Raw genomic sequence first — 13,892 nt, forward strand, 5'->3', positions numbered from 1 at the left:
AAATGTTGCTCTTTGGTGATTTTTTTCCACATTTAAAGTGGCCTCTACTTAAGGTTTATTTTCATCTGAATATAAACCTGGACATCGAGTAGGTCAACCGCATCTTGTAATTTTCCCGAAGTCCAGCCCCTGTCTAGGGATGTGACTATAACACCACTAAAAACGCTGCCCTCAGTGAATTGCTTTACTTATTCTTTACATGACATTTGCTTTACATTACATTTACATTACAATGCTTTACTTACATTTTCCATTATCCTTTAAGGTCTCAATTATACTACAGATGGAGTAGGCTCTTGGCTCACCTAGAAATCTGACAGTCGTTTACAACCATTTCTATGGAAAACACATGTTCTTTGAGGCATGGTGAGGATGGTATGCCACGGCTTACTTGACGTTGGTTAGTCCCTTAGCTCAGGGCACTCACAGCAAGTGCCCCGTTTATGACAAGACAGAGCAGAGCATTTCAAAGGCTCTATCTCCGAAGTCCAGTGGGAGTACTCTTTCCAACCCGGGGGAGGTCATTTTTTATTTAGGAAGCCATTCATAACTCAAGTGTTTGAAACCTCATGAGCAGCTGGATCTTTTAGAAGTCATAAGGGACACATGTAAATCCATGGCTGATTCATGTCAATGTATGGCAAAAACCACTACAATATTGTAAAGTAATTAGCCTCCAACTAATAAAGATAAATGAAAAAAAAAGAAGTCATAAGGGTCGTGATAGTGACTAACTTTTCATTTTTTGAGCCTCACTGTCATTTCATCAATAAAAGGATAGATGTATCCAGAACTGGAAGGAAATAGAGGCTTTAGCAACCAGCTCATTTTTCTGTGTCTCACGTCCCAATTCTCATGGAGTCAATTCCTCTGGGCATAAAATATGCTTTTTGTTTTAACAGGGAAAAAAAAAAAAAAAACCCTTTCCAGAGGTTAAAGTGCAAAGTTCTTGACTGGAAATAAAAGTATAAGCACATACAAATTTAAAATATTCAAAGATCAGAAGTATGATGCATACAAGCAACTCCCTGTAGTGTTGACCAGAAACCATTTTGTTCTGGGGAGTAAATTTTTCTCTTCGTGTCCTTTTTGGTAAATTGTAAAAGAATTTGTTTTAGGTTCTATATTTTTATCAAACGTTGTCACACAGACTTTATGATGTAGGGAGCAATGATAATTGACTTATCTTGAAAGCTGAGTGGAATTCTTCACTTCATTGGGGTAAGACTCTATTGAATAAAAGAAAAACTGCCAAATCCACCATTCCTGATGATAATAAACAACAAGTTTTATCTAAGTCTTAACTTTAAGCAAAATATACTGAGGGAGATTTTATGAGAAGACTGGATAATAAAGGAAGGAAATAGAAAAAGTGAGCTGAATAAAAAGAGGGCCACAAAAGGGGACAGTTCCAGTGTCTAGATGCTTGAGTTCACTTGGTCAGTCTCGGACACCTCCTCGCTAAGTGTAGACGGCTCCAGCAGCCGGAAACGCTCATGCAGGGCTGGTAATGACCTCATCAAACTGTACATCCTCACACGCAGCCTCAGCGGCACTGACGGCAGCACCTTCACTCTCCCAGCAGTGGACGAAAATGACTTCAACACTTCGGACGCTTTGCTCTGGAAGATTTTTGTTCTCACAGTGTAGAGGATGAAAATTTGCAATCCCTGGCAGACAGAATAAAAGTTTACTATTAGGTAAGTATTGAGACAACAGAATCAGGGAAGAAATTGTATTTCACCCTGCCACCCCACCCTTCTTTGTGGCTGAGAACCGGAGTTTACCAGTCAGCAACCGCTACGTACATTTCTTCTATGAAAGTTGAGGCAACGTTCTTCTCCTATTTGAAGAGCTGTATGTAAGTAGTAGACTTAAGAGACCTGAGTTCAAGTCCCCATTTGCCACATGTTGGCTGTGCAAAGGACAGGCTTGTTTTCCTCCTGACACCAACCAATTCTGATACCAACTGGGTGTCCTACAATTCAATTCTGACACTAACTACTCAGAGTCCGTGTCAGACCCTACAGGCAAAGGGCTCAGTCCCACCGGAACGCTCTCATAATGGTGCCAGTCATGGGTATTAGGTCCCCAGGCGATCCACTCTTCTGTTCAACTTGACTACTGCCTCCCCACTTCAGGTTGGATAATTTGCTAGAAGGACTCACAGAACTCACGACAGAGCTTCACTTACTATTTTTATTATAAAGGATACAAGTCAGGAACAACCAGTCGGAAGAGATTACAGGGCAAGAGCATGGAGCTTCCATGATCCCTCTGAGTGTATCACCCTCCCAGCACTTCAATCTGTTCACCAACTTGCAGGCTCTCCAAACCCCTTCATTTAGGGGGTTTTATAAAGGTTTCATTACACAGATGTGATCAATTAAATCATTAGCTGTTGGTGAATGACTCAGTATCCAACCCTTCTCCCATCCCTGGAGGTTGGGGAGTGGGCTAGAAGTTCCAAACTTCTAAACAAGCCTTGGTCTTTCTGGTGACCAGCTTCCATCCTGAAGCTATCTGGGGAACCTCAGCCACTGATCATCTTATTAGCATGCAGAAAACACTCATCACTCAGGGAGCCCAAAGATTAAAGGACCTGTGTGCCAGGAACTGAAGACAAAGACCAAATATTAATTTTAGTATAGCACAGTAACTTTGTTCTTTTTTTAATGTCTGTGATCTTCAGTTTCCTAACATGGGTAGATTGACCATGGGTTCCCTAATTCTTCTTACAGTTCTAATATTCTGTGCTTCTATATTTCTTGGTTTTTGGTAAAATAACTAGAAATTTGGTACATTTAAGGACTAAAAAAAAATTTAAGCCACTTCTATTCACTGCTTTTCTGTACTTTACATAAGAAGACCAGATATGCACAAGGAATTAAACCATAGAAGACTGAACACTATTTCCTATACATTTTCAAAATGTATAGAACCACTTTTTGCATTCTTATTAATATGAGACATGCTTTTCATTCAATATTCATCATTTAATCCTTCTCATTTAGTCCTAATATCAACCCTATAAAATAAGGTTTATTACCCTATGTTACAGATAAGGAAACTACAGTTTAGATAAATTAAGTAACTTGCCTAAAATGAACACAACCAGTAATCAGTAGAGTCTGGAACTAACTATATGTTTGGCTCCAAAACTCCAGTATCTGATATACTACTCTGCCTCTTGCTTGTAATATATAAAGGTCATATAAAGTACATTATAGCATCTAAAAGACCCCTGATAATTCCTCATTAATAGCCTTTGTGGAAAATAACTAATATCCATAGTTGAGAGTATTGTACCAATGTTCATTTCTTGATTTTAACAATGTTATATATGACATTATCATTGGGAAAAGCTGGGCAAAGAGTATAGGGGAACTCTGTACTGTCTTTGCAATTTCTTGTGTAAGACTATTTCAAAAAATAAAAGCTATTTTAAAAAATCCATGGATGTCTCCCAGATTTATATCTACTAGGCCTCAAGACTTAAAAAGGTTATTTCTAGAATCATATCATACGAAGCAACAGACAAAGGATTAATCTCAAAAATATACAAGCAACTCCTGCAGCTCAACTCCAGAAAAATAAGTGACCCAATCAAAAAATGGGCCAAAGAACTAAACAGACATTTCTCCAAGGAAGACATACAGATGGCAAAAAAACACATGAAAAGATGCTCAACATCACTCATTATCAGAGAAATGCAAATCAAAACCACAATGAGGTACCATTATACGCCAGTCAGGATGGCTGCTATCCAAAAGTCTACAAGCAATAAATGCTGGAGAGGGTGTGGAGAAAAGGGAACCCTCTTACAATGTTGGTGGGAATGCAAACTAGTACAGCCACTATGGAAAACAGTGTGGAGATTTCTTAAAAAGCTGGAAATAGAACTACCATATGACCCAGCAATCCCACTTCTGGGCATACACACAGAGGAAACCAGATCTGAAAGAGACACGTGCACCCCAATGTTCATCGCAGCACTGTTTATAATAGCCAGGACATGGAAGCAACCTAGATGCCCATCAGCAGACGAATGGATGAGGAGGCTGTGGTACATATACACCATGGAATATTACTCAGCCATTAAAAAGAATTCATTTGAATCAGTTCTAATGAGATGGATGAAACTGGAGCCCATTATACAGAGCGAAGTAAGCCAGAAAGATAAAGACCATTACAGTATACTAACACATATATATGGACTTTAGAAAGATGGTAACGATAACCCTATATGCAAAACAGAAAAAGAGACTCAGATGTATGGAACAGACTTGTGGACTCTGGGAGAAGGTGAGGGTGGGATGTTTCAAGAGAACAGCATCGAAACATGTATATTATCTAGGGTGAAACAGATCACCAGCCCAGGTTGGGTGCATGAGACAAGTGCTTGGGCCTGGTGCACTGGGAAGACCCCGAGGGATCGGGTGGAGAGGGAGGTAGGAGGGGGGACCGGGATGGGGAATACATGTAAATCCATGGCTAATTCATTTCAATGTATGACAAAAACCACTGCAATGATGTAAAGTAATTAGCCTCCAACTAATAAAAATACATGGAAAAAAAATAATCATAAAATAAAAAAATAAATAAATAAAAATTTAAAAAAATAGAATCATATCATAGGAATACCATTACAGAAGACTTCCGGTGCTATGGTTATATAACTCCGAGAGTTTGACTAATAGGATCAATACATATTGGCAAGGGATACTCTAGATCTCTGGCCAAAAGCAAGAAGCTTAACTTGATTATTACCCAATGGGTAGTATCTACTCCCCTGAAGAAGGCCTCGATGACATGAGGATGTTTTCAACGGGACATGGGTTTCTGGAGGACAAAAGTGGCCCCTGGTCATCCTGATTATTCAAGGGAGAGAAATTTGCTTTGGAGACATGAAGATCTGGCTCCTGGAAAAGGATCATTTTTGTTCAGTACATGTTTTCACCTGGATTTTCCAGAATTCAAACTCTAAGGTAAAGATAAGGCTGGATAGAATTTCTGGTTGTACAATAATTAGGAAAAGACCTAGACCATGAAGAGTTCATAAAGACACCATCCTGCAGGATTCTGTGCTCCCTAAAATCCCAAAGATGTTATCTGAAAAGACAAAATGTATGGGTCAAACTAATTCTCACTAGCACAAAAATCAAACTGTACCTTTTAAGTAATACCTGTAACACTCAGTAAAATATTTATTAGAATTATAGATTATTCTAAACCTAGAAGGAGCCTTCCAGGTGAACTAAGCTAGTTGTTCCTACTCCTTAGTATCCATAACAATCACTTGGGGCCCTTGTTTAGCATGAAGGTTTCTAGCTTTTACCTCACAGGTTCTGACTGAGTAGGTAAGGGGTGAGGCTCGGGAATCGGCATTCTAACACATCATGTAAATTCTGATGCAGGCAATATTCAGGCCCACTTTGTAAAACACTGTGTTAATGTTAACAGCCCCACTTCATTTTATATTTTACAGGCCTCACTCAGAAACGTTGTGTGACTTTCCTAAAATAATATGAATCATTAATCGTAAAGCTGAAAGATAGCTTAAGTCTCCTTTTAGTTCAATGCTCTTGCCAAATGACCGCCTTCAATTTTACCATAGAGTATTAACATTTTGTAATGAGTCTCTATTTTGTAATATGTCTCTCCTGTGCATGGAGGAGAAAATATCCTTGCCTAGACCTTCTTTTAGATACTTTTCTAAATTACTAGTCACTTTAGGTGGCAATTCCATGATTCGGCTGGCAATCCCAGACTAAGCTTACACTACTTACTGTCCTGGGGAGCTTCCTTCGGGTGTTGCAACCAGTAAAGGTCTGCCTTATAGCCATTCAAATTTGGTGGCAGGCACACATCTACTGTTTTATTTGTTCTTTTTTAATTGAAAGATAATTGCTTTAGAAAGTTTTGTTGTTTTCTGTCAAACCTCAACATGAATCAGCCATCAGTTCAGTTCAGTTCAGTCATTCAGTAGTGTCCGACTCTTTGCGACCCCATGAATCGCAGCACACCAGGCCTCCCTGTCCATCACCAACTCCCGGAGTTTACTCAAACCCATGTCCATCAAATCGGTGATGCCATCCAACCATCTCATCCTCTGTCGTCCCCTTCTCCTTCTGCCCCCAATAGGTATACATACATCCCCTCCCTTTTGAAACATCTATTGTTTTCTGGAATTATTCTCAAAAAATGCCTGAGAGGGCTGTCTGGGATAGAGGGCGAGAGCCTACAAACATTAAACGTGGTGGCAGAAATTCAGACAGCCAAGCAGCTCCCCACACTGCACACAGCTCCCCACACTTGAAGCTTATAAGTAAATAATCTATGTGGATTGTATCAATGTCACTTTCCTGGGTGTTATTGTATATATTAGAGTCATATAAGACGCTATCACTGGGGCTGGGTGAAGGCTACATAGGAACTCTCTGTACTATTTTTATAACTTCCTATGAGTTCAAAATTATTTCAAGAAATATTCTAAGGGGTGATATAAGAGTGAGAACAAAAAAATTCTGACCTGTCTCAGCTTTTTTCCACAACATAAAATCTCAGTAAAGTCTATGCAATGTCAATTAAAAAAAAAATTATTGCCAAGAATTAAGTGCCAAGCTAATCTGGAATCCATGTGCCATGGTACCTACAGAAAAACTATCAGCTAGAAAAGTCCTCATTAGTATTTACTAACTATCCATTAAACAGTTACTCCAAAAACATACTATCATTAATGAGAAATTCATTAAAATTAAAATGTCAAAATAACATGACATTCCAATATAGAAGGACTGGCAAAAGGCATTGGCGGTAATGTAAGCTGATGCAGCCACTGTGGTACACAGTGTGGAGGTTCCTCAAAAAAACTAAATACAGAATGACCACACGATCAAGCAGGTTTCACTCCTGAGCATATAGCCAAAGAAAACAAAAACAATAATTCAAAAAGATACGTGCACCCGAATGTTCATTAACAACATTTACAATAGCCAAGATATGGAACAACCTAAAAAGAAGAGTACTTTAACTATACTGAAGTATAAATTCACTCTGCCAGCTCAGAAAAGATGAAACTCCATGTACTGATGGAAAAGCCCTAGTAATATATTTCATCAGAGCAAAAGGCAATGTTCAGTACAGGAAGAGGCACGAAATAAGAAGCACAGAGAGAAACTCCTGATCTTAAGGTAAGTCTTTCAATAATGCCTCCTTGTTTTATTTTAAACTTTTGACATTCCCCCCACATAATACATGGGCTTCCTGGTGGCTCAGTAGTAAAGACTGCACCTGCTAATGTAGGAGATGCAAATTCGATTGCTGGGGTAGGAAGATCCCCTGGAGAAGGAAACGTCAACCCACTCCAGTTCCAGTATTCTTGCCTGGGAAATCCCATGGGCAGAGTAACCTGGCAGGCTACAGTCCATAGTATAACAAGAGAGTCAGACACAACTTAGGAGCTAAACAACAATAATATATAATACACAAATACGAATGAATAAAAACAAAAATGTTCTGAAGTCAAACGAAATATTTTATTTTCAGTTACCATTTGGATTCATCTATATGATTATTTTTTCATGATGAAAATTAGAAGGTGATCATAATTCTTAATCTAAATTTTGAGCTTCTCACCGTGGATACTTGCAAAACGTTAAAAGAATGGTTTCCAAAGAAGGAAAGAATATAAATTTTCAATTCAGATATTTTAAACAAGTATGAATGACATTTTTAAAAGATGTATTATTTTAAATATATTCTTGAGATAAGACTCAAGAATAAAAGAATCTTCAGTTCTACACGTAACATCCTACGTATGTCACAAAAACAACTTCATAAGGTTCTGTTCCTTTCAAAGCAATTATTGCCAATTATTCTTCAGTAAAGATTTTTAAAAGTTAAATAATCATAAAATTTCAAAAAAGAGAGAAAGAAAAAATTCAGCCAACCCCACAGGGGCCCAGGCTCCAGGGACCAGTGCCACACTGGCCATACCAGCCACGGTGAGGCTCCTCGGGCCTGCTGCATGGGGGAGAGAAGGAAAGGAGGTGCTCGCCAGGCTAGCTGCTCGACAGAACCTCCTCTGCTTGGAGAAGGACTAACATGGTCCAGCTCTATTGCAATTATATTCCATGGACTCCAGCTCAGGACAGGATGTAGGAGATAAGTCATAAAAACATTTTTTTTCTTCCCCTTTCCTCAAAGTGCGTTAAAAATAGAGTCACCTAAAGTTAACTAAGCAGTGACCTTCAGAGAGTTTTAAGATAAGAAAAGTTTGATTCAGGGTGGTATCATCTCTGCCACTGCATGGTCTGCTACCTTCAGACTAATTTATACCATACCTGAGTTGTGTTGAAAAGGCAGAATATGTAGCTGAAGATGACCCTGATGTCATCATTATCAGTTAGCATTAAGTATGCCAGAATCCAGGTAATTCCAAAGACAACTGCAACGGATAATGTGCTAAGAATCTTCTTTAGGGATGAAACCTTCTTTGTGCTAAATAAAAGAAAGCAAGAAAGAAAATAGGGTTCAATTCAGGTTCTTACTTTTTAATATTATTGTTAACCTCCTATTGAAAATACATGTTCAGCTCCACATATACACTGTTCATTAAGCAACATTATGCTTCAGGTAGAAAAACCTATGTCACCCTGGATAAAATATATGAATATGAAAAGAAAGAAAGAGAGAAAAAGGAAGGAAAGAAGGAAGGGAAGGAAAGAAGACAAAACAATGATATCTGCTTAAAAGCTCAAGCATAAACACTTCCTTAAATACAGGTAAATTTCACAAAGAATCAACTTTTCCTTGGAATGAAATTTGGTTTTAGTGATTATCACTACTGGATCAGTAATTCCTTTTTCAGGGATCTGGGACCTCTGCATGCTAAGGTTGATAAGCCTTTAAAGTGTAGCCTTTCCCGTCAGGCTGTCTATATTCCTGGTATCTGAGCTGGGCCTTATGACTTACTTTGATCAGTGGGACATCAGCATTTGTTTGGCAAACACAGGCTTGAAAGCATTCTGCTCATCAGAGTATGCCTTTTCTTATTGCTCTTTGAAACCCTGAGAGAATTATGTTAAGAAACTGGACTGGTTTTTAATGGACAGTGAGACCACACGGAGCAGAGATAAGCTTCCCTAACTAAGTAGTTCCCACTCAATACCAATCAGCTACCAACATCAGCATGAAAGTGACATCCTGGATTATCCATCCACCAGCATTCAGACTGGCCCAGACCAAAACAACCACCTGACCAGCACTCAAACATATGACAAATAATAAACATCTGTCACACTAAACTGTTAAGCTTGGGGGTAATTTGTTATACAGCAAAACTGAACTGAAACATAGAAGATAATTTGTTAAAAATTAAACTGTAACCCACTCTTCATTGTAATAAGTCAATTTAAGAACCATGGGCTGTCAGTCAAAATTTTGAAATGAATCTGTTTGATGGCTATGGCCTAAATGATACTGCTGTGTATAAAGGAAATTTAAGAATTCACAATTAGGCTAACAAGACTCTACCAAGGCTTTCTTCACTGCTAAGAAACAAGGTTTGAATGAGTCTTTTCCCCACAGTTCCCCTCAGTATAGGCTATCATCCATATAGGAAATATGATAATTACTCCTGACTGGTAAAGTACACATTGAAGATTACAGTCATACTAATTATGATTGTTTTTCACCCATCTGTTCATACAAAATAGATCTATTTAGTGGCCAACAAAGTTCACAGATACACTTACAGTAAGTCTACTTGGATTTAGCAGTCTTATAGAATTAAGCCTGAATTCATAGCTTCATTAGCACTGTGTTCTAACCAGCTCATGCTGTAGGATATGGAAGTGGGAGGACTGTATGTGTTTAATAGTTTCTGTTCTTTGTCTCTCCAATCAAAGCTCTTTCTGGATATCAGTGATGACAATGAAAATACTTATTGAGGTCATAAAGGTTACAGAGTGGAATAATTAGTTCATAGGAAGTAATAAACCAGAGTGCACACCCTATCCGCAGGGAATGTGGGCCCAATCTTGCCAGATGTTCTAATTTTTTCCAAGAGAAAATATAATTTTTAAGTAAAATCTCTCACCTTTTATGTTTGCAACTAATTTTCAAAAATTTAAAGTCCTTATGTGATTCAGGCAACACATGTAAAATATAACCTACAGTTACCAGTTTGTGAAATGAAAATACAGTCACTGGCATCTCCTCACAACCCTCTCATATTTTTAATTATTCAAACCTGATTTCATGAATATTTGGGACAGGGAGATAAAATTTTTTCCTTGATGCCTCTGGGTTTAGTTTTTAGTTAGGCTTACACAGCACAAAAGTAACTTAAGTAATGCAGTAGACTCACATTATAGTATCGATGCTGGAAGATGAGATGATCCACTTTCTGAGACAAAGTGTAAGAAAAAAATCTGTCCTGCAAACCACATACTCTTGTATTTTCCTGGAGTCTGAAATCTCTTCCAGGAGCAGTGAATGTATTACTATGCTATATTATGTACTATATGAACCATGCCTGACAACTTCCCATTCACTGGGAATCTTACCTTGTCAGATTCTGATTATTCTTCCACAGTACTTTGATTACAATGATAATAAACATAACAATGTTGCTGATGAGGATAAGGGTCACAGGTACAATGAATGACCACAACAATGGACTTGCTATCAAACCACTGCTTCCTTGAGTTGCCAGCCAGCAGCTGTGGAGAGAAAAGAAATGATTTCAGCAAACTAAAAAAAGTATACAAACTCTTTTCTCTGCTGTTCACACTACTGACATTCACTTGGCTGAAAGACCTGCTAAAAGTCAGTATCCCTTTGCCTTATATATATATTGGAGATGATTTTCAAGAATTCAACTGACTAGAAAAATGAAATCCATTGATCCTGCCAAATTCCTCTGTGAGACTGTATGGTCTAGTGGAAAGAAAGTGGACTTCTGATTCAGGCAGTCCTAAATTTAAATGTCCCTCTCTGTCACTTACAAGCTGTTTGAAGTTAAGTAAATTATTATTTTATTTTATATTTGAATATGTAACACACTCAGATGGCTCAAAATTTTAAAGGTACAAACTAGCATAGAGAGACAAGACCCTTCCTACAACTATCCCTGGTCACCTAGTTTTTATATCTGGTGGTAGTCACTGTTTCTTATGTATTCTTCTAGAGTTAGGCTATGCATACACTGGCAAAGGTGTACATTTTCCTGATTCTGAAGCAGATGATAACATATGATACTTCTTACTTTACTTAAAAACATATCTTGGAGATTATTCCATATCAGAATATAAAAGATTATCCTCATGATTTTTCACAGCTGCATATTATTCCATGATTTCATTATACCATAAATTATTTAAACTGTCTCATGAATAGACATTTTTTAAAGGTTAATGATTAAAATTATTTGATCAGTTCTGTCATCTTACTGCCTCTGTTTTTGTGTTATTATTCTTTTACTTTGGACTGTGCTGACTGCTGGGTCTTGGTTGCCATGCGGGCTTTTTCTCGATACGGAGGGCAGGGCTGCTCTCCGCTGCAATGTGTGGGCCCCTCACTGCGGTGGGTCCTCCTGTGCAGAGCAGGTACCCCGGGCACTCAGGCTTCGGCAGCTGCCGCTCCCGGGCTCTGGAGCTCAGGCTGTACAGATGTGGTACACAGGCATAGTTGCTCTGCAGAACGTGGGGTTCTCCAGACAAGGGATTGAACCCATGTCTCCTGCCTTGGGAGACAGATTCTCTCCCACTGAGACACCAGGGAAGCCCTCATTGCATCTGTTTTTGTCTTTTCATTATTGTTGGTGGCAGTTTTGGTGGCATATCTTTCCTAATTTATGAAATGCAGTAATCATCTCCTGGCATTGTTATAAGAATAAATTCATTCATTTAATGAGTGTTTATAGAGTACATGCTATGTGCCACCTTGTTCTAGATACCAAGATATTAACAGTGAATCAAATAGCAAAATTCCTTTCTTCAGTGAAGTTATTCTGGTACAGAAACAATAAATAAAACTGATGCATTAATAAAATATATACTATATATCAGATGTTAACAAGCGCTTTGGAGAAAAATAAAACAGGTAGTGAGGGTAGTTACTACCATGTATATGTGTATCTGTGTGTGTTGCATAGGGGAATTGGGAAGGAAAAGTTTCATTTTAAATAGAGTTATCAGGAAAACACTTACGGAAAAAAAAAATTTGAGTAAAAATCTGAAGTAGATGAAGGGGAAGGGTGCTCTCGGCAAAGGGAACAGCCAAGTATAAAGGCTCTGAGCTGAGAGCTTCAGGAACAGGTAAGCGTCCAGTGTGGCCGGAATAGAGTGATGTAAGCAGATGGAATTAGTAAAAAGACGCAAATTACTTCTGGGCTTTAGAGGTGACTGAATGTGCTCTTGGCGAGAAAGAGAAACTTGACATGCTCTGTCTTTAGTGTTTAAAGTGTTATTTTAGATGCAGGGATAACAGAAGAGCGCATCCAAAAGGAGGAAGTCGGCCAGGAGTCTACTGCAACAGTCTGATGGCCTAGACCCAGGAAGAGGAGATGCCGAGAAGTAGTCTGATTCCAGATATGTTTAAAAGCAAAGCAAAAGGATCTATTGAGAGGTTAGATGGGAGACATAGGAGAGTTACAAGTGACTCCAAAGCTTTTGGCTGGAGTACCTGGAAGATGATGGGTGGGAAGAGCAAGTTTGGGAAGGAAACCCAGGAGATGCACCATCCACTTCTCCCAGTCATGGGGAAGTGTCAGGAAGACAATGGAGTATTAATGAAGTAATGTGAGAAGCCCTGGCACATATTTGGCAATCAGTTAATTTATGTTTTCTGCAGGTAAAACACCATTATTATACATGCTAAAGTATTTCTAAGTTGTTTTGCACTGGAATGTTGCTACAATTTAAATTATTAGAAATTATTTTTCAGTTTACTTTCATTTTACTACTTTTTATTGAAGTAAGTTTATTATTTTTTATTCTTTTTTGGGGGTATAGCTGCTTTACAATGTTGTGTTGGCTTCTGCTGTACAATGAAGTGAATCAGCTATATGTTTATATTTTCCCTTCCCTCTTGGACCTCCCTCCCACTCCCCATCCCACCCATCTAGGTCAGAAATCATATTTCTAAGAATGACTTAAGACGAAATTGTGATGATATTCAGATCTCTGTTATGAATTTTAAAAGTAAAAAGGAGTGCTTACAGTCTATTAGTAGATAGATTCGGTCCAACCTTAAGTAAAATGGTGAGAAAGAGCAAACCTCATCTTCAGGGTTTTTGGCTTTCCTGTCCTTTCATCTGTAACCAAAGGAAAATCCCCCTCCCCCACCCCCCACCCCCATCCCCAACCTCACAGTCCCCTACACAGAACAAATAGGAGGCCACTTGGCTAAGAATTTAATAAAATCCTACTGAGAGGTACTTTAAAATCTCAAGATACTTCTCTGGTGACTAAGCAAGTGGCCATCAAAGTTTTAAATTAAAAAGACGGACAGATTTCTGACCCAAACAGCCTAGAGAAACACAGTTTAAAAGAGAAGGATAGGCTAGAGAAAGAAAATAAACATCCAGCTCTGCTGGATAAAGACAGACTTGTGAGTTACGAAACCATTAAGACAAAGATTTATCTTTGTCTCTTTGAGTCTTGAGTTGTTTAAACTTTAGATAACACGATTTCTAAGAATCACTGTTTGTACTTTTGTCATATGTGTGTGTGTGTGTGTGTGTGTGTGTGTGTGTGCGTGCATACAAATGTCTATGAGGGCCTCAGTTACCTCACAGAGATTGGGAGACCTGGGCGGGGAACAGGCTGGGACGCCCGAGGCCGTGAAGAGGTGTGTGTGAGGAAGGGGCACCTCCTCCCCTCCCG

The 13,892-nt window shown here is 38.7% G+C and overlaps 1 protein-coding gene across 2 annotated transcripts in view; it reads right to left on the minus strand.

The window, feature by feature from the left end:
- Positions 1–945: 945 nt before the first annotated feature.
- ADGRG7 (adhesion G protein-coupled receptor G7) overlaps positions 946–13,892 on the minus strand; it is a 57,022-nt gene continuing 44,075 nt past the window's right edge. For both annotated transcript variants that reach the window (XM_070455208.1, XM_020909727.2), the window contains 3 exons: positions 10,572–10,727; positions 8,346–8,502; positions 946–1,670 (listed from right to left, as the gene is read on the minus strand). In XM_070455208.1, coding sequence (XP_070311309.1) covers positions 1,419–1,670; positions 8,346–8,502; positions 10,572–10,727 — 565 coding nt within the window. In that variant the 3' untranslated portion in view covers positions 946–1,418. The remainder of the gene's footprint in view (positions 1,671–8,345; positions 8,503–10,571; positions 10,728–13,892) is intronic.

The sequence above is a fragment of the Odocoileus virginianus genome, chromosome 25 (assembly GCF_023699985.2).
Source record: "Odocoileus virginianus isolate 20LAN1187 ecotype Illinois chromosome 25, Ovbor_1.2, whole genome shotgun sequence".
NCBI lineage: Eukaryota > Metazoa > Chordata > Mammalia > Artiodactyla > Cervidae > Odocoileus > Odocoileus virginianus.